Genomic DNA, 25,366 nt, shown 5'->3' on the forward strand with positions numbered 1-25,366 from the left:
AGTGACCAAAAAATTGAGCATATGGTGAGATAAGTAAAATATACAAACTAACTTATTTTTCAAAAAATTTGGATTACCTCTTGCACCCCACTTTTTTTAGTCTCTGATCCCAAGGGTCATATGTTCTAGCTGTGTGAAGTTGGGTAACTTAATCTCTCCACGCTTCAGTGTTCTCATCTGTAAGGCAAAGGTAATAAAACCATGTGAGAAATGTGAGGGTTAAATGAGAATTCAAGTACAGCTCTTAAAACCTCAAGAAGAAAAATCTTCCCAAACTTGAGTGTTAGAATTCATTCTCTCTAGCTTCTCTCTTTTGCCATGCTGAAAACGTCAATAGATCCAGGTTCTTTTCATTGGGAAGAGTGCAAAAATCTAGGGACAACTGATATCAAATGCGGGTAAGTTACATAGGTTAGAAACTACCATGTTTTTCATCATAATTATACTGGGTTTGGAATCCTGAATTCCTCTCTTGAAAGCCCCTTAAAGCAGATTCCTCTCCTCCTAAACATATTAAAAATTACTTAAACACAGTGTGCCAGTTGTCCGAAGCACTTTGCACAGTAATACTGTCAGTCCACCTAATCATTGAGTTCCATGTCATCATTATCCCCATTTTGTTAAGTAACTTGCCCCGGGCCTCCCACATTTAGCAAGTTACTGAGCCAGAACTCAAAGGTAGATGGACTGCAACTCCAGAGCCCATGTCCCTAACTACTCTGGTGCTTCTGAGGCTGCTGGGGGAAGTCTTGTTGGAGTCATGGATGTAGCCTCGCGACCACAACAGCGCTTGCTGCACAGCTGTTTGAGCAGATGGAAGGACGAAGAGAAGAAACACAGTTGCCGGGTCAGAGGGGATGTAGAGTGGGCCCCGTAAGTGTGCGTGTTCCCGTTCTTCAGTCCTCCAAGATTACAGGACTCGCACCTGTCCGCCCAGCACTTCCAAACGTGCCGTCACTTCCGGTTCTGGCCCCGCTCTGTAGCTCGCCGCTGTTCCGTTTCGCGTTCAACAATTTTGTCCCTAGCCCCGACCCGTCTCCCGCCGCTGCCATGGCGGCAGCTCCACCGCTCTCCAAGGCCGAGTACCTGAAGCGTTACTTGTCTGGGGCAGATGCCGGCGTCGACGGGGGCCCTGACTCCGGCCGCAAGCGTCGCAAAAAGCGGCCGAAGCCTAGCGGGGCCGGCGGCAAGGGGTGAGTTGGCCCTGGCAGGGTGGGGTCCTCGCGGCCCGCCGCCCCTCACCTTCCCGCTCCGCCCTCGGCCGGCTCTTGCTGGGCTCCTCGCCGGCGGCCCCGGCGGCCCCGCGCCCCTGACTGCTCGCCTGAGCCTACCTGTGCTCAGAGCCCTCTCAGGCCGCTGCTCGCGCCCCTGGGCAGTATCTCTAGTGTGTTCAGGCCGGGTTGTAACTTTTATTAGTCTTTTCCCGCCTTTGTAGCATTCCGTTCTCCCAGAGAGAGTGAATATTGTGTCCTGAGAATAAAGGTGAAACGAATTCAAAGGCTCTGTGCTGGGATATTAGCGGCACAGAACCTGCCCGTGCGGGTCTCCTAAGCCAAGGACTCGGGTCCTGACCTATGCTCACTTCCTGTTACTCCTGCTCCTACTCCCAACAATAACAACTAACGTTTATACCGTTCTTGTCATGTGCCTGGTACCGTTGTGAGTACTTTAGACATGATTTTATTTAAGAGTCATAACAGTATTAAGAAGTAGATATTTTTGCTATCCCCACTGTTCAAACGAGAAAACTTACGTGGCCTAGTGTACTGGGTTGAGTACTGTCTATCCCCTCCAAACCAGAACCTTAGCATGTGACACTATTTAGAAGTAGGGTCTTTGCAGATATAATTAGTTAAGATGTCCAGTATAAACGGGTTTCCTTTTAAGAAAAGAGAAATTTGGCTACAGAAACAGACTTAGAGGGAAAACTTCCCAGGTGAAGATGGAGGCCGAGGCTGGACTGGATTTATGCAGCCGACAGAGGCTACTAGAAGTTGGAAGAGTCAAGGAAAGATCTTTTCCTGGAACCTTTCCTGGTGGACATTGCCTTGCACACACCTTGATTTTAGATTTGAATTCTCCAGGACTGTGAGGGAATACATTTCTGTTGTTTTAAGCCACTAAGTTTGTGGTCCTTTGTTAGGCAGCTCTAAGAAACTAATATACCCTGTAAAGTCAAATAGTTCTAAAGAACTAACCCGTTTAGTTAGTTAACTCTTTGGTTCTTGAGTTATTCTTGCTGTCTTCTGACCCCTCTGACTTGTGTGGATTTCCTGGAGGCAGTGCCTTGTAGTGAAATTGTCTTGAGCTTTGAAGTAACATTGATCAGTCTTTCAGTCCTAGCTGTGCCACTTTATGAGTTGTGTGGCCTTGGACAAGGTATTTCATCTAAGCCTCAGTTTTTTCATCTTTAAAGTCAAGAGTAATATTGATTTATATCACTTATATTAAATGGTTGTTGTGATTAGTAATCTCGCTTTTCAAATAATAACTGTTAATAATAACGGTTTACATCATGGCAGTCATTATTCTTTGGACTCATTCATAGTTGATCCATGTAACAAACATTTATTGAGTACTTCATCTATCACAGTGAGGATATCACTGTGAATGAGATATCACTGTCCCTACTCTGATGGAGCTTATAGTTTAATGGGGATACAGTCTTTAAACAACTAATTATGCAACTAGTTGATTTATTTCCTTTGTGGTAAATGAAAGTTCTCCAAGAATGTGTAACAGGGGTTCTTAGTTGGGAGAGGTAAGGGGAATAGTTTTGTAAGGTCTGCTCAAGGAATTTGTATATATGCTAGGATTTTAAGAATGACTAAGAGTTTCCCAGTAGAGAATAAGAAGAGTAGGTCAGGCAGAGGGAAGGAACTGAATATGTGAAACTGATATGGAAAGGAATTTGGCTCATTCTAGGCATCAGAAGATGACTAGTGAGTAGTGAATTGAGGAGATAGTGGTTCAAGGTGAAATTGGCCATACTGGCAAAGAATGGACCGTAGGATCTTACAGGATTTTGAACTTTAGCCTAAAACCAGAGATGAATGTTTGTGGGCTGTTATTCAAGAATGATTCTTCTTTTTTAGCTCTTTTATTTTTCACCTTTAGAATGCGAATTGTGGATGATGACGTGAGCTGGACATCTATCTCAACCACTAAAGCAGAAAAGGAAGAAGAGGAAGATGATGGAGATTTGCCTGTGGTGTGTATCTTTTTTTTTTAAATGTATAGATGTGACATTTATTTTGTTGTAAAAGAAGACATAATTGACATTGTCCTATAAAAAATAATTAACAGAAATAGATAAAGAGACGATCATGGAAGGTTGTGTATCTTTTTGAGGCTCTGAGGACTGTGAAATGCAAGCCTCTTAATTTCGGCTCCCAATGCAGGGTAGATAGTAAGGAGGAAAGTTAAGGTGAGAGGAGAGGTGACATTTTCCAGGAGCTATTTTAAAATAGTTTTCTTTGATGATGCCTATATACAGTCTTTGTGTATGGAGGGCTCCATCTGCCTAGAAGTGGGAACTGATCACAGAGAGACAGGATTCCTCAATGTCAGTGATAAAGAGTCGTGATTAGAATTAGCCATGGTTCAATTTGCTGGAACTTACCTTAAAAACACTGTTCAGTTTCCATGAAAGGAAATGTTATTTGTTCCTTTTATTTACTGATTGAACTAAGCTTTAAGATTGTATACTCTTGCCTGGGTACAGCAGATATGTAGATTAATAGAATATAGTGTTTATACTTTAGAGGTCATATCCTTAGAATGGGAGACTGAATTTCAAATAATTTCAGCAATATGATGAACGTCGGAGATATAGTTCACATATGTTATTGTTGTTTAGTTGCTAAATTGTGTCTGACTCTTTTGCGACCTCATGGATTGTAGCCCGCCAGGCTCCTCTGTCCCTGGATTTCCCAGGCAAGAACACTGGAGTGGGTTTCCATTTCCTTCTCCAGGGATCTTCCTGACTCAGGGATTGAACTGTGTCTCCTACATCACTTGCATTGCAGGTGGATTCTTTACCAGCTGCACCAATGGGGAAGCCCCTCACATACGTTCCAAGTGCTTTTAGAACCTAAGGGAGGGAGCACATTTTTTAGCCCATGAAGATGGGAGATTCCTTGAAGGATGGAGATATCTGAATTGAGTTTTGAAGGATAAGTAAGAGCAAGGTGGTCAAAAGCATAGGTAAATAAGTTAGCATTGGTATGGCCATGGGACTCTTGCTCAGAATTGCTGAGAAACAAGGTGGAAAGGAGATAGTTACGTCTCTGAGCCATAATTTGCTCTTAGTAATGTAGATCCTTTCTTTGCAGGGCTTTTGTGAAGATTGAGTGAGGTACTATAAGTAAAGCACAAAACAGTCCTTTGCTCATAGTTGCAGGTCTGTCATGTGGAAAGAGGATCATTTGCTTCAGAGGTCAGAACTTGGGTGGATAGGAAGAAATTATAGGAAGGTAGATCCGGGTCCAATACAACTAAGAACTTTCTAGCCCCCAAATGCAGCGGACCGCCTTGTAACATGAGTTCCCTGTCAGTGGATTGGTTCTCTGTCAGGAGGGACTACATGAGTGATCGTTTATCAAGGATACTGTAGGGAAGATTCCAGACTTATTTGGGAATTTGGGTGATAGGAAATATGGTCTTATCCCTTAAAGATTCTATGAGTCTTTGTACATTTTCATGACTTCTTTTGGTGGGATTCTGGAAAAACTATCTTTGTGATCTACAGTAAAGCTTTCATAAGGAGTCCAAATTCCTTAATGAATGATAAGTATGACAGGAACCCTGCCTGTGTTTTTACTCTGAATGGAGTGGTAAACAGGTAAAAGGAGTTTAGCTTTTAGCTTTGAGTGGCAGTTGTTACACCAGGCAGGTTAATAAAAAGGTTTGTAATAAAAGAAATGAACATCTGGAGGGAAATTGATGAGTCATAGAAAGATCTATAGTTAAACCATCCAATGACATTCACATGTTTATGGAGCACATGTAACTGAGGACCACTATCTGTTTCTTCAGGGCTGTTTTGGGTCTTTGTGAGCCATGTATTGTTAGGAGTGGAATAGTCATAACTTCAGGTTCTTCAGATAGCACTGCTGCTTGGCTGGATCTCGTGGATTTCCTTCAAGTGTTGTTCTCATTTCCACAGGTGGCTGAGTTTGTAGATGAGCGGCCAGAAGAGGTAAAGCAGATGGAAGCCTTTCGTTCCAGTGCTAAATGGAAGCTTCTGGGGAGTGAGTTCCAGTAACAGATAAATCTGAATTTCTCATTAATAGGGAAAGACTTTTATCTTTTTTTTTTCTTTTTTCTAAAATTGAAGTATCGTTGATTTACAATACTGTGTTAGTTCTAGGTATATGGCAAAGTCAGTTATGTGTATATATATATTTTTAGATAATTTTTCATTTAAGATATTATAGGATATAGAATATAGTTCCCTGGCCTGTACAGTAATTCCTCATGGCTTATCTATTTTATATATAGTGGTTTGTATCTGTTAATCCCATACTCCTAAGTTAGTTCTTCCCCCTTCCCCTTTGGTAATCATAAGTGTGTTTTCTGTGTCTGTGAGTATGTTTCTGTTGTGTATACAGATTCATTTGTGTTATTTTTTAGTTTCTACATGTAAATTCTGTCATATAATACTTATCTTTCTGTCTGACTTCACTTAGTATGATATTCTCTAGGTCCATCCATGTTGCTTCAAATGGCAATATCTCATTCTTCTTCATGGCTGAATAATATTCGTGTGTGTGTGTGTATGTGTGTGTGTGTCCCACAACTTCTTAAACCAAATATTTTGTCTTGCTGGGCACTTGAGTTGTTTCTATGTTTTGGCTTAAGAAATAGTGCTGCTGTAAACATTGGGATGCATATATCTTTTTAAATTAGTGTTTTTATTTTTCCTGGATGTATACCCAGGAGTGGAATTGGTCCATCAGATGGTAGTTCTGTTCTGGTTTTTCAAGGAACCTCCATACTGTTTTCCATAGTGACTACACCAGTTCACGCTTGGGTTCCCTTTTTTCCATATCCTCTCCTACATTTATTAGTAGAATTTTTTAAAAAATAATATGTTGTATTCCTTTTTTTGGTCATGCTGCATGACTTGCAGAATCTTAGTTCCCTGACCAGGGATCAGCCCCATGCCCCCCTGCAGTGGAAGTGCAGAGTCCTAACCATTGGACTGCCAGCAAATTCCCTTGGTAGACTTTGATGGTAACCATTCTAACAGGTGTGAGGTGATACCTCATTGTGGTTTTGATTTGTATTTCTTTAATAATTAGCAGTGTTGAGCATCTTTTCATGTGCTTGTTAGCCATACATATTTTTTGGAATTATGTCTATTTATGTCTATTTAATTATGTCTAATTAAGTCTTCTGCCCATTTTTTGATTGGGTTGGGTTTTATTTTTTGTTGGTTGCTTCATTTGCAGATATGTCCTCCCATTCCGTAGCTTGTCTTTTATTTTGTTGATAGTTTCCTTTGCTGTGCAAAAGCTTTTAGTGTAATTAGGTCCCATTTGTTTATTTGTGCTTTTATTTCTTTTGCCTAAGGAGACTGAGCCAAGAAAATATTGTTATGATTTATGTCAAAGAATGTTCCACCTATATGTATTCTTTACTAGTTTTGTAGTTTTAGGGCTTACATGTAGGTTTTTGAATTATTTGAGTTTATTTTTATATATGGTGTGAGGGAATGTTTTAATTTCATTGTTCTGCATGTGGCTATCCAGTTTTCTCAGAACCACCTATTGTGAAGAGACTGTCTTTTCTCCATTATATATTCTTGCCTCCTTTGTCATAGATTAATGGACCATAGGTATATGGGTTTATTTCTGGCTCTCTATTCTGTCCCATTGATCTATATTTCTCTTTTTGTGCCAGGACCATGGTGTTTTGATTATTATAGCTTTGTAGTATAGCCTGAAGTCTGGGGAGGGTTATACCACCAACTTTTTATAAATATCATGGGATTTATCAACTATGTGGATTAGATGTACTGTCAGGTACTTCCTAGGTGATGCAAGTGGTAAAGAACCCTCTTGCCATGTAGGAGACAGAAGAGATGCAGGCTCGATTCCTGGGTCAGGAAGATCCCCTGGAGGAGGGCATGGCAACCCACTCCAGTATTCTTGCCTGGAGAGTCCCAAGGATAGAGGAGCCTGGTGGGCTAAAGTCCATAGGGTTGCAAAGACTCGGGCATGACTGAAACAACTTATCTCACGTGCATACACCCTACAGATATCATTACTTTTCTCTGAGGGGTAGATTCTGGTCAGAGGAGCCTATTCTTCAAAGTAAAGGAGGTGACTTGTTTAATTCACCCATTAACAAATATTCATTGGATCCCACTCAACTTTTAGTTGTTTATATTTGCTTAGGGAGCTCAATGATAAGAGATAGAAGGAGAAGAGAAACTTGATTTAGTCACTCTCTGGATTTGCTATAAACATTTCATTTTGTATATCTTTGAATATCAAAAGTCTCAAACTGTTTCCATTTTAAAGATTGTTTGTGGACTCTGGAGTCAGACAGATATGAGTTTGGATATTCATTTCACCACTTACTAACAATATGATTTTGGCAAATTACTTAGTCTTTCTGAGTATCAGCTTCTTTATAATATGAGGAGAACAATATTTATCTCCTAGGCTTGTTGTGAGAATTAAATGAAATAATCTGTATAGACATGGGCATGCAGCAGGTGATCAGTAAAGTGCCGATCCTTCTTTCTTTCTGGTGCTCTTGCTGCTTTTAATAAGGAGCACAATGGCATGGATTAAATAGCTCACAGGATTTCATTTTGATGTGGCACGGAATTATTCAGTTTGCCTTTTGAGAGAAGAGTGGGTGCAAACTGTGAATTGCCTAAGTTAAATATCAGTGGGAGCTTCTCATGGAGAATTCCATACAAATAAGGTTTGGGGACGAGCATTGGATTGGGATTAGAAAGTCGGGGTTGTAGCCTGTCTCTTCATCTTAGTAGCAGTGACCCCTAGGAAGGAAACCACTTAGCTTCTTAGGGTCTCTGTTTTCATGTCTGTAAAAACAAGGATACCTGCCCTGCTTACCTAACAAGATACAACATGAAAAATACATTTAAAGTGCCTTGCAGATTTATGACCTGTTAGGCAAATGTGAGCAGTTTTTCTTAGGATATTCATGAGTGCTGCTTTACTGCGTAAAGTAGCTGTGCATACCTTTTGGGCTTTCTTAGTAGTTTTGAGATGTATCCTGCTGGGATGTTTTTTAAAACTTTGGTTATAGGGATGACAGAGCATTTATGGGAATCTGATTCTTTGCTATTTGTGTTTAGGCCACAGTGAAGATATACCCTCAAACAGACAGTTCTGTCATGACACCCCGGATTCATCTCCTCCTAGGAAGGTTTGTCATGACACCCCGGATCCATCTCCTCCTAGAAGGGTTCGTCATGACACTCTAGATCCATCTCCTCCAAGAAAGGTTCGTCATGACACTCCGGATTCATCTCCTCCTAGGAAGGTTCGTCATGACACCCCGGATTCATCTCCTAGGAGGGCCCGTCATGACACCCCGGATTCATCTCCTCCCAGGAAGGCCTGTCATGACACCCCGGATTCATCTCCTCCTAGGAAGGTTCGTCATGACACTCCGGATTCTTCTCCTCCTAGGAAGGTTCGTCATGATACCCCAGATCCATCTCCTCCTAGGAGGACCCCTCATGACACCCCAGATTCATCTCCTCCTAGGAGGGCCTACCACAGTTCCTCAGATCTCTCTCCCGCCAGAAGGGCCCGTAATTGCTCCCCTGACACAGCTCAACCTAGAAGGACTCTTGACTCTGTGGATCGATCACAGCTCAAGAGGGCCCATCATAATTCCACTGACTTGGCTTCTAATGTTCCTCACTCACTGCCCAGAACCAAAAGCAGTGAAGCCCCAGAAAGCTCTAGCAAAACTTCTCCACATCGGAAGGGGCCAGGACCTTCTCATCCATCACTCTCAAAGAATAGCAAATATGAGTATGACTCAGACCTCTCTCCTTCACGAAAAAAGCAAGCGACGTCCCGTGTTGGAAGTAAGCAGTATGATTCTAAAGGTGAGCATTTGTCCATGAGGGGGACTTGTTCCCAGAGTGCTTTCTTTTGGGTCTTTTAGGTGCTTTACTGGGTATTTGTGGTCTTCAGAAGTGAGAATGGAGCTTGGGGTTTTAAAAACTGGAGGGAAATGGTGAGAGGTTGGGCTGAGGAGAGTTAAAGATTAACAGAAGTAGGGTGGAAGTTTTTATGTATTTTTTTGTTCATTCTCCCCACCTCATGAAAATACTACATGTTGCAGAAACTTTGGAATGTATAGAAATGTAGAAAAAGATCACACAAAATTCTGTCTAGTCAGAGGCAGTCTCTCTCTTGTAGCCAATGTTCTTTTAATCTTTTTCTAGTCATTTTTGATGTAGTTGAGACGTGTCTAGGCAGTAAGTACGTATTGCATGTGTAATCTTCCTTGGTTTTTTCACTTAGCATTATCTTTCCTGAGTCATAAAATATCTCTTTGTTAAAATATAATTTTTGTTGGTGTTCCAGTAACCATTCCCCTAATATTGCGTATTTTAGGTTATTTCTAAACCTTTTCCTCTGTAATTGTATAATGAACATCCTTATACATAAACTGTTGCTCTGTTCTGGATTATTTCCGTATCTATTTCTAGACAGACTTCCTGGGAATTGAAGTGCTTTTAGATATGTTTCCTAGGAAACAAAGTAGAAATTGATTTACTGGCTCAGGGAGGGGTTCTTTGCTTATAGGACTGTTGATACGTATTGCAGATTGCCTTTGGGGGAGGTGATTTGTGATGCCTATGTCTACAGTTCACCTGTGCGATGAAATTGGTTTGCTCCATCTTTTGTCCCTGGTACTGCTTTAATTTTTAATTCAAATACATTGTTGTGTTTTAGTCAAACGACATCAGAATATATTCTGTGTGTGTGTGTGTGTGTGTGTGTTAGTCACTCACTTGTGTTTGACTCTTTCTGACGGTAGCCCACCAGGCTCCTCTGTTCATGCATTCTCCAGAAGAAGACTGGAGTGAGTTGCCATTTCCTCCTCCAGGGGATCTTCCTGACCCAGGGGTCAAACCTGGGTCTCCTGCATTCAGGCAGATTCTTTACCATCTGCACCACCAGGAAACTCAGAATATATTCTAGGTTATCTTAACTTGCTAGGGCTTCCTGGGTGGCTCAGATAGTAAAAGAATCTACCTGCACTGTGGGATACCTGGGTTCAGTCCCTTGGATCAGGACGATCCCTTGGAAAAGGGAATGGCAACCCACTCCAGTATTCTTGCCTGGAAAATTCCATGGAAGAGGAGCCTGGAGGGGTACAGTCCATGGGGTTGCAAAGAGTCGGCTAAGATTGAGCGACTAACAATGCCACTGAGCCCTGAGTTCAGTTTGCTTTGGCCTCTATGTGTGGATACATATGGCCCAGATGAGGATGTTGAGATGTCTCGTGCTAGGCACAGTAACTAGTAACTTGGGAATAGAACCCCACCCATTGGTTTTAAAAGTTATCTCTGACTTTGCTCTTCTCCCTTGTCATGTGTACTTATGTTTAGGTTAGTGATAGTTCCTCAAAAGAGGACTAAATGAATGTTGAACTTTAGCCTGGTACATTCTTTTTTAGATTTTTGCCAAGGGGATTAAAATCTTTACTCTTCAATTTCTAGGCTCTTCCCCCACCCATAGGAAACATCACACAAGCTCTCCACCCAGGAAACATCAGAGTCACACCTTGGACTCTTCTTCCTACCCAGGTGACAGTAGGAAAACCTCTGATTCAGATCTTTCTCCCCCACGGCACAAACAGAGTTCAGGGCCCCAGGATTCCGATTCCGATCTGTCACCTCCACGGAATAGACCTAGGCATCGGAGCTCTGATTCTGACCTCTCTCCACCAAGGAGAAAGCAGAGGGCCAGATCTTCTGATTCTGATCTGTCTCCACCTCGAAGGAGTCAGCCTCTGGGAAAGAAGGTGAGAACTTTCAGGAGCCATGTCTTGGTTTAGAGTAACTCATCTTCTAGCTCTGTACAGGTCTCAGAGATCCTAGCTGGAGAAATCTAGCACATAGCACCTCTAGAGCTCTTTTCTTCTCTCTGAAGGCAAGACTACCTAACCCAGCCCAGGGGAACTGGCAAGTAGCAGATTTCCTAAATAGCATCTGCCTTAATATTCTCTCAGTTCCACAAATCTCATTTTAATAGTTTAAACAAAACTTTCTATTTCTTACGTACAAACAGAGAATGTAGTTTACAGAATGGAGTTAGGAGCATGAACTTTATGTTAAACATCACATGTGGAATTCTACTTCTTATGTGAGATTTGAGCAAGATACATAATATCTCTAAGTCTCAGCTTCTTCATCTTTAAAATGTAGATGATAGTAGTACATACTTCAGGTTCTTTTGAGAATTAAATGAGGTAGTGTAAGTAAAACTCTTAGCCCAGGGCCTGGGACAAAGTAAGCATTTAGTGTAAGCCATTTACTATTATAAATTGGACTGTAGGTCTCTGTATCCAGAGCTTAAAGAGAGGCATTTAAAATATAAAACGACTTTTAGAAATCACATCGCCTGGGAAGTAAGTGTGTTGTATTATTTTAAATCTGTGATGAAGGCTGAATTAACAAAATCCACATGAACTCCAAGTAATTGTGTTGTAAAGAACACCACTACTAGTACAAAAATGTTATTCCAAAAACCAAAAAAGAAAAGGAGTAAAAAGAAATGTTATTCTAGTGAGCTGGTTAAGAAAGAGCCTGTGATGTGCATGTTACCTCCAACACAGACTTTCAGGTAAGTCTCCTCTGTAGTCCATGTGGTCCTGGTAGGGTGGACCAGTCAGTCCCTAACCCCGGATGTGGGGAACGGAGTGAGGTCAGTGTTTCAGCTGGACCCCGTGACATTTTTATGTATCTGCTTAGTCCATGGACAATTTAATATTAATCAGATTTTAGCACATTGCTTATTTTTTGACCATGTCACATGGCATGCAGGATCTTTATTCAGTTCCCCAACCAAAGATTGAAAACCACTGGGCTTCAGGGAAGTCCCTAGCACATTGCTTAAGGATATTAGGATATAATTTATATACATTGATTGCAGGGTGGTTTATTATTTTGATACAGGGTGGGTTTTAGTAAAAAGTTTGAATTTGGTCATATCTTGTCATTATCCTGAAATACAGCCACAATTTCAGGTTTGAAATTGATAGGTTTGCTTGACTTTGTGGTTTAAATGGAATATTTTATCAGTGTTGATCTCTGCTGAAGGGCTCAGAGCTTGATAGAGGTTTCTGAGCAAAAGACCTGAGAGTCTTCATGTATGCAGTTTATACGCTGAAAAATCCAAGATACAGATGCTTAGCGTACCCTTTGGCTCAGATGGTTAAGAATCAGCCTGCAGTATAGGAGATCTGGATTTGATCCCTGAGTGGGGAAGATTCCCTGGAGAAGAGAATGGCTACCCACTCCAGTATTCTTGCCTGGAGAATTCCATGGACAGAAGAACCAGGCAGGCTACAGTCCATGGAGTTAACAAAGAGTTGGACATGACTGAACGACTAAAACTTTCATTTTTTTTAGCCTTCCCTTTAGTAAATTTTTGGTTTGTGTTTCTGTTTCCTCTTAAACTTAACAGTACTGTTAATTTTCCATGAAATTCAGTTTTATTTCTTCTCTTTTGCCAACCCTGTGGTTGATAATGAGAATATAAGGTAGCGTTTTCGGTTTGGTTATTGCTGATCCTCAGACATAACTGTGTACACCCACGGAGCCTGTTGCCACATTGTCTCATTAATGTTGGATGCTCCCTTTTCTATTACATAGGCTGCACACATGTATTCTGGGGCTAAAACTGGGTTGGTGTTAACTGACATACAGCGAGAGCAGCAGGAGCTCAAGAAACGGGACCAAGAGACCATGGCATTTGAAGGTAAAAATGTGAAAGTACAGAGACCAGTTGAGGCTCATGTAGCTTTTACTTTTTAAAAAATATAGCTAATTTATCTGATATTTAAAATTTTTAATTGCTATCAAATTTCAGCTCTGGTTTTCTGCTTTGTTTTAACTTCTCATTGGGTTCAAGTGGATCTTTTCCTTCTTAAAAAATGTTAATTTTTAGAATCATCACCAATATGCACTTAGATGTTGGTAAGGACGACTTGTGGTCTGACTGTGAACGTTCTTATCCTTCATCAGAACACTAAGTGTTTGATTTCAGCTGTTAGAATGTTATTTCTGATTTTGACACCTTTTTGTTTATCTTTAAAAGCATACTTTTCCTTTGCAGCTGAATTCCAACATGCTGAAACTGTATTTCGAGATAAGTCTGGTCGTAAGAGGAATTTGAAACTGGAACGTTTAGAGCAGAGGAGAAAAGCAGAGAAGGACTCGGAGAGAGATGACCTGTATGCTCAGTGGGGCAAAGGGTAAGAGAGCCACTGAAAGGAACACAAGACTGCAGTTCCTGGAGGAAGTAATTTCTCTCCTCTCCTGACCAGTTAGTTCATTGTTCTGCCTTTAAAGCTGTTTTCAGGACTGGGAACTACAGTGTGCCCAGTCTGCTTCCTACAGTACTGACGTATTTCACACTTCTGGTTGGTATTCTGGGAATGTTACCTTTTTCAGTATTTGCCCTAGACTGCTAGGAAGAGGAGGCTCTCCACGTGTAGCAGTATGGTCCATCTCAGTGTAAGAGTGGAGATGTTAAACAGGATAGCAGTCACTCCTGGTTGTTTTTGTCCAGGCTTGCCCAGACCCGGCAGCAGCAACAAAATGTGGAGGATGCAGTGAAGGAAATGCAAAAGCCTCTGGCCCGCTATATTGATGATGAAGATCTGGATCGGATGCTGAGAGAACAGGAAAGGGAGGGGGACCCCATGGCCAACTTTATCAAGAAGAATAAAGCCAAGGAGAACAAGAATAAGAAAGGTGAGCCTTCTGGGATCATCAGAAATAGAGGTGATGTATGTGAAGAGAGAGAATCATTAGAGTGATGATACATAAATACCTGCAAAGAAGGCTTTCCCATATAATTTCAGATTCCTTGTATTTGGGAATTTAAGTTGAAGTCGATCAGAGATTTCTGTATAAAATTTTTTTTCCTCACGGCCATTCAGCTCTGAATTAAATTACATAGATAACTAACTTTTCTCTCTCTCTTATCTTTAGTGAGACCTCGCTACAGTGGCCCTGCACCCCCTCCCAACAGATTCAATATCTGGCCAGGGTATCGCTGGGATGGAGTGGACAGGTAAGCCTGAATATTTCCTATAGTTTTGTTTTCTCTTCCTTGTAACCCTAACCTTCGCTGACTGTTCTCAAATCATTGTACACTCTGCCTTATTCTCTGCTCTGATCACAAGGTTAGTAGTGTGCAGTTTACTTGCTTCTGTTTCTCAAATCCCATTTCCCATGCTCGTAACACTCCTCTTTTCCTTTTCAAAGCTTTTTAAAGCTCTGGGTAAATAACTGAGGTGGTCCAGATAGATACCTTTTTTTTGATGTTGATCACTTCTGGTGATATTCTCTAAGGTTTAGAGAGGATTGAGTGATGGGTGCTAGTCTGTAGCCTTCTGTATATTGTATCTTTAAAGTGTAGCCCTTGAACCTTTTCTTCACTGCCTTGGGAGTGAGTCTCTTGTAATGTCGCAGTGACCCCTACTGCCTTATATGTTCACCTACCCACGTCTGTACCCACATACACTTAACTTTCTGTGTGCTATCATGGGTGAATTGTATGTGCCTCTATCTGCAGACAGTCCCTCTACTTCCTGTTAGATTCCATCTCTTGCCTGCTAAAGGACATAGTTCTATCATGTAGCACAGTGACTCTCAAACTTTGTAATCTCAAGACCCCTTTATACTCTTAAAGATTATTTAGGACTCCAAGAAGTTTTGTGTGGGTTGTATCTGTTAATATTTACCATATTAGAAATTAAATAGTTTTAAAAGTATTTATTCTTTTAAAAAAGCCATTACAATAGCATATTTACCCTGCTTTTAAAGAAAAATAACTATATTTTCTGAATGAAAAAGTGAGAAGAATAGCTTTGATTTGCATTTTTGCAAGTCTCATTAATGTCTGGGCTAATAGAATACTTTGGGATTTAGGCTGTTGCAATATGTTTAGTTGAAATATAGGAAGAAAATTCAAATTTATACACAGGTAGTTAGGAAAGGAAGGTGTATTAGATTTTTTTAATATTCCACAAAAAATAAGTTTCTTAATGATTACTTGTAATATGGAATCAGAAACCATATAAAAAATCTTTTCATTCTGTTAGATTAAAATTTATTGGTCTTTTTTCTACTTTGTCTTGATCTTTTTCTCATGCGTGACTTCATAGCATCATCTACTGTTCATTGATTTGCTGAGTTTTTCAGGCCTTTCAAATGCTGACATATTTTATGTACAATATCAGATAATGATTATATACTAACATTAACTTTGACCTCATCACAGAAAATCTTTAAATAACTAGAAGCTAAAGGAGTCTGTGGTAGTTTGTTACCATATTACCAAAGCTAAAGTTTAAAAAAAATTCTAATGTATGCTCTAAAGCTCCAATTTTATCATTAGCAACAACCCAATATTATATCAGCCACTTTCCTTGAAGCAAAGGTCACTTCATACAATGGCTTTCTGTAGCTTCTACCAGATTTTGAACCTTGAGGAATGAGTCTTCTGTGAATATAGACAGTGTTACTTCTTCCTTTCCAATCCAGATGTCTTTTGTTTCTTTTTCTTGCGTTACTACACTAGCAAGAACTTCCAGTGCATATGGTGAGTGGGAGTAGTTAAAGCAGACATCTTTTACCTTGTTTCTAACCTTAGGAGGAAAACATTCAGTCTTTTTACCATTAAATTTTATAAACTATAGTTTTTTTGGTGGGGGGATAAATTTCCTTTATTGAGTTGAGAAATTTCTGTTCCCAGTTGGCTTAGGAAAGTCTTTTTTCAGGAATGTATGTTGGATTTTGTTCAAAATATTTTCTGATTTTCTTTTTGGTTCACTCTTTGACCCATGAATTACTTAGAAGTGTATTTTAGAATTCCAAACATTTAGACTAGTCTAGATATCTTATCGATTTCCAATGTAATTCCATTGAGGTTAGAGAATTTACTCTAATATTTTGAAATTAATGCTATAATTTTTTATCTTTTTAAATTTGTTAAGACATGTTTAGTAGCCCAGTATATGGTTTACCTCGGTTAATACCCCATTTGCACTTGAAGATAATGTGTATTTTGCAGTTGTTTGGGGGTAGTGTTTTGAAAAAATATTTGTATTCTATCTGTTTTGGAATAATTTTATATATATAGAAAATGTGCAAACATTTCTTATACATACCTTATCTAATTTTGTTACCATATTAGCATGATACAGCAATCAAATCTAGGAAACCAACATTAGCATATTATTAGTGTACCAGACTTTATTTGGACTTTGTCAGTTTTCTGTTAGCTTTCTTCTTCTGTTCAAGGATGCATTTCCATGCGCTACACTGTGCTAAGTGTCCTGTCTCCTCTGTATCTCCTCTCTGCGCCAGCTTCTCGGTCTCTCTGCTTTTTGTAACCTTAACGGTTTGGTGGGGGTACTGTCAGGTGTTTTTATGAAATGTTCCTCAGTTGAGTTTGTTTGGTGTTTTTCTGATGGTTAGCCTGAATGTTATGGGTTTTTGCAGAGAATCCCACAGTAGTGAAATGTCCTTCTCATCATGTCACTTTAGGGGTTACATGATAACCCACATGACATCACTAGTAATGTTAACCAGGATCACTTGGTTAAGATAGTGAGTGTTTGCCAGATGTCTCAACTTTAAAATTACTCTTCTTTTTCTTTTATACTCTCTGCTTTGGAAGTGAGTCGCTGAGTTCAGCTTATACTCAGAAGAACAACTATGGAAGGGTATCTCCATGTATTATTTAGATATTTTCTGTAAGGAAGATCTGTTTTACCTCCCCATTTATTTGTTCAATCATTTATTTATATTAGTATGGACTCATGTATATTATACTTTGTTCTGTAATCTAGTGGTATGTTATTTATTTTGTTGCTTATGTTATCTTTTTTGTTCCATTCCTTGAATACTGGAAATTCTGTCAGGTGTCCCTTTCACTGCCCCAGCCGTTTCCTTTTTGAGCATTCTTTTACTTCCTTGTATTTTTTCTGGCCCAGCCCTAAAGAATTGCCATTTCTCTAAGAAACCCTGGCAGCTTTTAATGGAGAATTGTATTTGGAAACCAAGATATAACTGCTCGAATGCTTATTATTACTGGAGTGTCATTGCTTCTAGATCCTCTCAGTAGACAGAGCTAGGTAATGCATGTATAGTGGTCTGTATGTGTGTATACACACATATCTATAATTGTTTCTGTGTCCATCTGGAAGTATGTTATATATATGCATATATAAATATGAGTTCATACTGATGTAACTGACTCTAACCAAGTATTACCTTTCTTTTTTCCTTACCTATAAATTCCCTCCCCAACATTGAGAAAGGGGCACCCACTATCCACTATTCATTTTGCTTATCCCAGGATGCACATAAAGCAATTTCAAAATTGAGAAATTTAGAAATGAGAAACTCATTTACCATCTAAGCATGGATTTATATGTAGTTCTTTCATGTGTAAACATAAAGAGTCAGTCCCCTCCCCACCCCCAGATATCCTGGGTAATTATTTTCTTTTTAAACTTACTTATATTAGTGTGTACTCTTTTTGGTGTAAGTTCTGTTGGATTTGACAAATGAGTAGAGTCATCATTTTAAAATTTCCTGTGTAAGTCACCTTTTAGTTACTAATTCCTCCTCCACCAACCCATTGTAATTTCTGCTCTTGTTTTCCATCCCTATAATTTTATCTTTTTCAGAACGTTACATGAATGGAATCATACAGTATATAACCTTTTGAGTCAGACTTTTTGAAAGGCAGCTATGCTAACCACTGTACCACCAACGCTTGAGTCAGACTTTTTGCACTTAGCAAAATGCACTTAAGATTCATCTGTGTTCTTGAATGAATCAGTACTTCATTCCTTGTTTATCACTGAGTAGTATTGCATTGTATGGGTATACCACAGTCTGTTTATTCCCCAGTTGAAGGACATCTTGGTTGCTCCTGGTTTTTAGCATTGTGGGTAAAGCTGCAGTAAACAATCATGTATGGCTTTTAATGTGGATATAGTTTTCAGTTTACTTGGGTAAATACCCAAAAATTGCTATTTTGTTTTGTTGAAATTATGTTCACTTCCATAAGACACTGCCAGTTTTCTTCCAAAGTGGCTGTATCATTTTACATTACTGCAAAGGGTGGGGATTTCTGTTGCTCCATAACCTATCCAGAATTTGATATTGTCAGTGTTTAGATTTTAGGTGTGTGGACTTAGTTTTGAACCTTAATTGCTTTGTTTTCCTTTTAGTTATACCTCTGCAATTTTTTTTTTTTTTTTAGTTTTTGCTGTAAGGATTACAATATATATCTTTAACTTATCATAGCCTAATGACAGTTGTTAATTGTTCTATTTCACATGAAATGTAAGAATCTTGCAACACTGTATTTCCACTTAATCTGTTTTTGTTACTATTATTTTCATGTTGTTGTTCAGTCACTCAGTTGTGTCCGACTCCTTGCAACCCTGTGGACTGCAGCACACTAGGCTTCCCTGTCCTTCACCGTCTCCCAGAGTTTGTTGAAACTCATGTCCATTGAGTCAGTGATGCCATCCAGCCATCTTGTCCTCTGTTGTCCCCTTCTTCCTCTGCCTTCAATCTTTCCCAGCATCAGGGTCTTTTCTAATGAGTCGGCTCTTCTCATCAGGTGGCCAGAGTATTGGAGCTTCAACATCAACTTCAGTCCTTCTAATGAATTTTCAGGATTGACTTCCTTTAGGATTGACTGGTTTGATATTTTTGCAGTCTAAGGGATTCTCAAGTGTCTTTTCCAACACCACAGTTCAAAAGCATCAATTCTTTGGCATTCAGGCTTCTTTATGGTCCAACTCTCACATCCATACATGACTGCTGGAAAAACCATAGCTTTGACTAGGTGGACCTTTGTTGGCCGAGTAATGTCTCTGCTTTTTAATATGCTGTCTAGGTTGGTCATAGCTTTTCTTCCAAGAAGCAAGCTTCTTTTAATTTCATGGCTACAGACACCATCTGCAGTGATTTTTGAGCCCAAGAAAATAAAGTTTCATTGTTTCCCCATCTGTTTGCTATGAAATGATGGGACCAGATACCATGATATTAAGTTTTATGAATGTTGAGTTTTAAGCCAGCTTTTTCACTCTCCTCTTTTACCTTCATCAAGAGGCTCTTTGGTTCCTCTTCACTTTCTGCCATTATAGTGGTGTCATCTGCATATCTGAGATATTGATATTTCTCCCAGCAGTCTTGATTCTAGCTTGTGTTTCATCCAACCCAGCATTTTGTGTGATGTACCTTGCATAGAAGTGAAATAAGGAGGGTGACAGTATACAGCCTTGACGTACTCCTTTCCCTATTTGAAATCAGTCTGTTGTTCCAATTCTGGTTCTCTAACTATTGCTTCTTGCCCTTCATACAGATTCTCAGGAGGCAGGTAAGGTGGTTCTTGAAGAATTTCCCCCAGTTTGTTGAGATCCACACAGTCAAAGGCTTTGGTGTTGTCAATAAAGCAGAAATAGATGTTTTTCTGGAACTCTCTTGGTTTTTCTATGGTCCAGTGGATGTTGGCAATTTGATCCTTGGTTCGTCTGCTTTTTCTAAATCTAGCTTGAACATCTGGACATTCTCGGTTCATGTACTGTTAAAGCCTCACTTAGAGAATTTTCAACATTACTTTGCTAGCGTGTGAGATGAGTGCAATTGTGCGGTAGTTTGAACATTCTTTGGCATTGCCTTTCTATGGGATTGGAATGAAAACTGACATTTTCCAGTCCTGTGGCCACTGCTGACTTTTCCATATTTGCTGACATATTGAGTGCAGCACTTTTACAACATCATCTTTTAGAATTTTAAGTAGCTCAACTGGAATTCCATCACCTCCACTAGCTTTGTTCATAGTGATGCTTCCCAAGGCCCACTTGACTTCACATTCCAGGATGTGTGGCTCTAGGTGAGTGATCACACCATTATGGTTATCTGGATCATGAAGATCTTTTTTGTATAGTTCTTCTGTGTATTCCTGGCATCTCTTCTTAATATCTAATGCTTCTTTTAGGTCCATACCATTTGTGTCCTTTATTGTGTCCATCTTTGCATGAAATGTTCCCTTGGTATCTCAGATTTTCTTGAAGAGATCTCTAGACTCTCCCATTCTGTTGTTTTCCTCTATTTGTTTGCTTTGTTTACTTAGGAAGGCTTTCTTATCTGTCCTTGCTGTTCTTTGAAACTGTGCATAAAAAATACATGTTTTCATACATACTACTTTAAAAATATAATAGATCCCATAATACAGTGGTAAAATTTTTACTTTGCAGTTGTGTATTTTTAAAGAAACTAAGAAAACCAAAGAAAAAAAGTGTAGTTGTTAGTGTTTACTCATATAGTTACCGTTTCTGGTGGTGGTCTTTTTTTCTTAAACTAGGAAATTTTAATATTCCTTCAGTGCAGATCCATTGGCAACACATACAGTTTTGTTGAAATGAAAATGTCTTTATTTCACCTTTTTTTTAAAAAAGCTTTAATTTTAGAATAGTCTTGGACTCAGAAAAACCTGAAAAAAATATTATTAGTGTACTCTTCAGCAGTTTCTCCCAGTGATAACATCTTATATAACCATAGTACATTATCAAAGCCAGGAGGTGGCACTGGCATAGTTCTGTTAATTAAATCAGAGAACTTTTCTCACCTTCGTTGCTGAAGGATTGTTTCACTGGCTGCGTTGGAGGAGGTTATTGAGAGGATGTGACCACTGGTTGACCCATAAACTGGACGCAGGCGGTTGGAGGCCTTTATCTCTCCCCTGTCCTTGGAATGTACATCATGCCTACTCTTCCCATACTGTAGCGTTTTCAAGGATGCAGCCTTGAGAGAATAGGGTGTTGAGATCGTCTGGAGTGAAAATGTGACTGAAACCATAAGGGCTCTGTATAAACATTTAAAGTTCTGAGAGGCAGGTGCAGAGATCTGTTTTTTAGTGGGGTTGCCCAAGACAAAAAACCTTTTATGTAAATTCCCTTGCTTATTAAACCTGCCACCTGCCAATCTGGACTGGTCTGCCTCTTTCTTTGGTCTTTCCTTCTCCTCCATGTATGGGAGCCAGTTTCAGATTACACCCAGGAAACTCCTGAGGTTTCAGGCAAACACATGGAACTCTGGATTGACAGTTCTAGACTTCAATGACAGCTCTTTAAAGATCTTTCATCACTTTCTGGCCACCATTGTTTCCAATTGGAAGTCAGTTTGTTTCATTGTCCCACTCCCTCCAACCTCAACATACACACACTATAATATATTGGTTTTCTCTGGCAGCTTTCACAATTTTCTTGTGGTCTTTGGTTTTCAGCAGTTTGATTGTGATGTACCTATGTATGGTTTTTCTTTGTGTTGATCCTTTTTTGAGTTTGTTGAGTTTTTTGATTTATGAGTCCATGTTTTTCACATTTGGCTTCTTTTTTGCCCAGTTATTATTTTTTTAAACCCACTTTCCCTTCTTCATTTGTACTGTTTCCACTATTTGATATTGTGCCACAGTTTTCTGAAGTCCTGTTCATTTTTCTATCATGATTTTCCTCTCTGTTCTTAAGATGAAATAATTTCTATTGATCTCATTTCAAGTTGATTGACTCATCTGCCATCTTTAGCTTATTAGACTCATACACTGAATTTTTTGTTTCAGCTAGTTTATTATATTTTTCAACTCTAGAATTCCCATTTGACGTATTTCTCTGCTGAGATTTCCTACCTGTTCATTCATTGTGAATCAATTTATTTTCCCTTGAAAATATTTATAATTTGTGCTTTGAAGTCCTGTCTGCTAATTGCAACATTTGGGTTATCTCAGCATTGGTTTCTATTCATAGTTTTTCTTGAGTGTGATCACATTTTACTGTTTCTTTACATATCTGGTCATTTTAAAATGTTATGCTGGCCATTATGAATGATACGTTGTGGAGGCTTTGAATTCTAATAATTCCTTTGAGGTGTGTTGATTTTTATTCCAATAGACAGTTAACTTGACTGTATTTGAACTCCAAACACTTGTCTCCTTCATAGTGGACAGCAACTGAGTTCCTGCTCAGTTCTTTTAGTTTCCAGCTGCTGCTTTTTCAGTGGCCCATTGGGGTTCCCCCTGCACAAGCACAGGTTAACCGTTCGCCAGAAATTTGGGTGCAGTTTGTATATAGATTGGGGGTTCGTCCCTTTTGAAGCTTCCTCCTGTTCAGGGTTTTGTTCCTGACTTTTCTGGCTGCTCTGCCCACTTTACTCTCATACCTAAAGCCAGTAAGCCTGTGGCCTGCCTCCATGAGCCGTGCAGTTTGGGAAGTGCCCTCCAGCAAAAAGCTTCACAAATCTCTTCCCACAGTGGACTCCCACTCAAGTTCTGCCTGCTTTTGGTCACTCATGCCTTCAAGTACTTCACATACTGTATCTTTATATTTTGTCCCGATTTTATAATTGTTCCCTGAGAGCAGGTTAGTCTGCTTGAGTTCCCTGCCGTGATTGGAATCTACGGTGCTGCTGTATGTGGGCCTAAGGCATTATCTTCTGTCCCTCAAGCTGCCATCTAAATCCAGAGCTCTAGTTCCTGATACTGGTAGGTCTTGTCAGGTTGGATGTGGCTTCAGGCTTGTTTCCTGCTTTGGTTTGCAGGATATTGTATGTCAGCTCTTTGGTAGCAGGAGGATTTTTCAGAATACTCATTTGCTGTGTAGCCAGAAGTAGATCTTTTTATAGCCACAACCCTAAAGAAATTCCCTGCTATACCGAGTTCTTTTTTTTCTCTATTTTTTTTTTCAAATTTCTGGACCCAAAACTTAGAACTCTCCTTGACTTGGTTTTTTACTGGTATAATTTGTCTCCATCTCTCCCTGTAGTTTTCCTACACTTTTCATATTTTCTCCTAGAGTTTTCCTTTTTAGTTTTCTTTCTCACCCTTGCTTTATTTCTGATTATTAATTCTTTCGTTGCCTTTTCTACTCTTGTCTGTTTTTGCCAGGTGAATATTTCTAGAACAGATCTATAGTATGTTGTAGTTAGAAAAACCCATAAGGTCAGTTAATCTAACTTAACATTATTTAAAGAGAAACTGAGCCCCTGATAAATTTCACAACTTACTTAAGAGTTTTTCAGCTCACTTGAAAAAGCTGGACTTAGACCTGGGATTTAGTCTTAAGCTCTTTCCACTGTAAGTTCTTTTGCAGTTTGCTTTTTTGATTCTATTTAGGGTTATGTTTGTTATTCATAGGACATTTGTATGATCATATTATTGTTGATTCTCTTTAAGTAGTTTATTCCTCAGGCAAGAAGCAGTGGTTTCCATGGGCTCTAGAACACCATGCATGCTTCTAAGGTTGGAGATGATGCCATTCTTAATAAGCTTCCCTTCTTACTGAGCCTTTCATTACTCACCCAGCTCATCCCTTAGGTAAGGCCTGAAGAAAGGGGGAACCTGTCATCCCCATCAGTTCAGTAACACTCAGTGCACGTTATAACATGAGCAGCAGGGGCCAGGGTCTCACAATTAGTAAAAGGCGGTCCTGGAGCACGCCAACTCACTTTCTATCTACAGAAGAAGACAGACGAGTAGATAATTTCAGTGCTACTTGCTAAGTATTACTATAGAGGGTGTTCAGGATGCCTTGGGAGCACAGAGGAAGAGTAGATTCAGCCCTGGGGGATTGTGATCAGGGAATGAATGCCAGCTTGAGGAGGTGATACATGATACATGAGTGGGAGACCTGGGTTTGGTCCCTGGGTTGGGAAGATCCCCTGGAGAAGGTAAAGGCTACCCACTCCAGTACTTTGGCCTGGAGAATTCCATGGACTGTATAGTCCATGGGATCACAAAGAGTCAGACACGACTGAACGACTTTCATTTCATTTTTCATTTCATATGTATATATATAACTGGTTCACTTTGTTGTATACCCGAAACTAACACAACACTGTAAATCAACTATACGCCAATGAAAAATTTTTAAAAGAATTTATCCTTACTATATGAAATCTAAGCTTTGCATTCTGGCCCATAGTGCTCGTTATGTTGTGGCCTCTGTTTGTGTTTTAGCTCCAGCCATGTAACTTGACTCTGGTTCCTTGCATGTACCATACCATTTCTTATTTTTGTGCCTTTGTCTTGTTGTTCCTGCTGTGCTGTGTGCTGAAATGCCCTCCTGACCCTTCTGACTCTTTGCTTCACTCTGTCTTTTCAGACTTAGCATAAGGACCCCCTCCATGAAGCCTTTCCTGATCATTCTTGTCCACCCCCCTTCCAAGCTGAGCAAGGTCCCCTTTCTGCTTCTGTGATACCCAGTGCATATTTCTACCGTAACCTGTGCCTTTTGTTTTAATTATTTGTTCAAATGTCAGTCTCCTCCACTAGTCTGAGTATATCAGGACAGGTGCTATATTATACTCATTTTCATGACACAGTACCTAGTATAATAAGAATTCACTAAATGTTCGTGTAATGCATGGATAAAGTATAATATATAGACATCAGTTGAGAATGAGTTGGACCTATAGAGAGTGGTAGATATTTGAAACAGTTGTTAAAATGAGTGGGAAAAAGGCTCTGAACAAGGACTAATAAAAGGGTGGATTATGTATTTTGTCTTTTTGATTCTGGTGCTTATGTCTTAAGTATTTTCACTTTCCTTTTTGTTCATTAGATTGTGAACTCTTCTTTATTTCAAACATACATGTTCAGTTCAGGATTCTGGCTGATCAGTATCTCTTGATTGCAGATCCAATGGATTTGAACAGAAGCGCTTTGCCAGGCTTGCCAGCAAGAAGGCGGTGGAGGAACTTGCCTACAAGTGGAGTGTTGAGGATATGTAACTTTGCTGAGGCTGTGGGAGTGACTGTGGGTTGTGGTAGTGGACATAGGGCAGCTGTTACAGACATTCAGCTGTAACAGTCGTCTGTGCTAATAATCAGGGCCACACAGACCAGCAACTTGTTGAATACCAATTTTGACTACAGAAGAATATTTGAGATGTAATATTTGGACGAAGGACCATACATCTCAGGTGTGCTGACACTGCCGGTTGCTGGCTTTCAGAGGAACGTTGATTTGTCTGTGTCCCAGAGCTTGTTCTTGGTTAGGGTATTTCTTTTTTTAATAAACACACATTTATTTTTTTAAAATAA

At 39.7% G+C, this 25,366-nt stretch overlaps 1 protein-coding gene across 1 annotated transcript; it reads left to right on the forward strand.

The window, feature by feature from the left end:
• The first annotated feature begins 973 nt into the window (after positions 1-973).
• On the forward strand, positions 974-25,366 carry BUD13 (BUD13 homolog). The gene is made up of 10 exons (XM_070473553.1): positions 974-1,193; positions 3,118-3,211; positions 5,168-5,252; positions 8,339-9,103; positions 10,730-11,034; positions 12,887-12,992; positions 13,350-13,488; positions 13,806-13,990; positions 14,231-14,312; positions 24,961-25,366. The coding sequence occupies exons 1-10, from the start codon at positions 1,051-1,053 to the stop codon at positions 25,052-25,054; spliced, it is 1,998 nt and encodes a 665-aa protein (XP_070329654.1). The 5' UTR covers positions 974-1,050; the 3' UTR covers positions 25,055-25,366.

This window comes from Odocoileus virginianus, chromosome 10 (assembly GCF_023699985.2).
Source record: "Odocoileus virginianus isolate 20LAN1187 ecotype Illinois chromosome 10, Ovbor_1.2, whole genome shotgun sequence".
NCBI classification, from domain to species: Eukaryota; Metazoa; Chordata; class Mammalia; order Artiodactyla; family Cervidae; genus Odocoileus; species Odocoileus virginianus.

Bases quoted from the DNA above. Each gene is read 5' to 3' on its own strand.
- BUD13 (XM_070473553.1), top strand. From the start codon at position 1,051: ATGGCGGCAGCTCCACCGCTCTCCAAGGCCGAGTACCTGAAGCGTTAC. The intron at 11,035-12,886 runs GTGAGAACTTTC...TCTATTACATAG, and splicing joins GTCAGCCTCTGGGAAAGAAG to GCTGCACACATGTATTCTGG. The intron at 12,993-13,349 runs GTAAAAATGTGA...TTTCCTTTGCAG, and splicing joins AGAGACCATGGCATTTGAAG to CTGAATTCCAACATGCTGAA.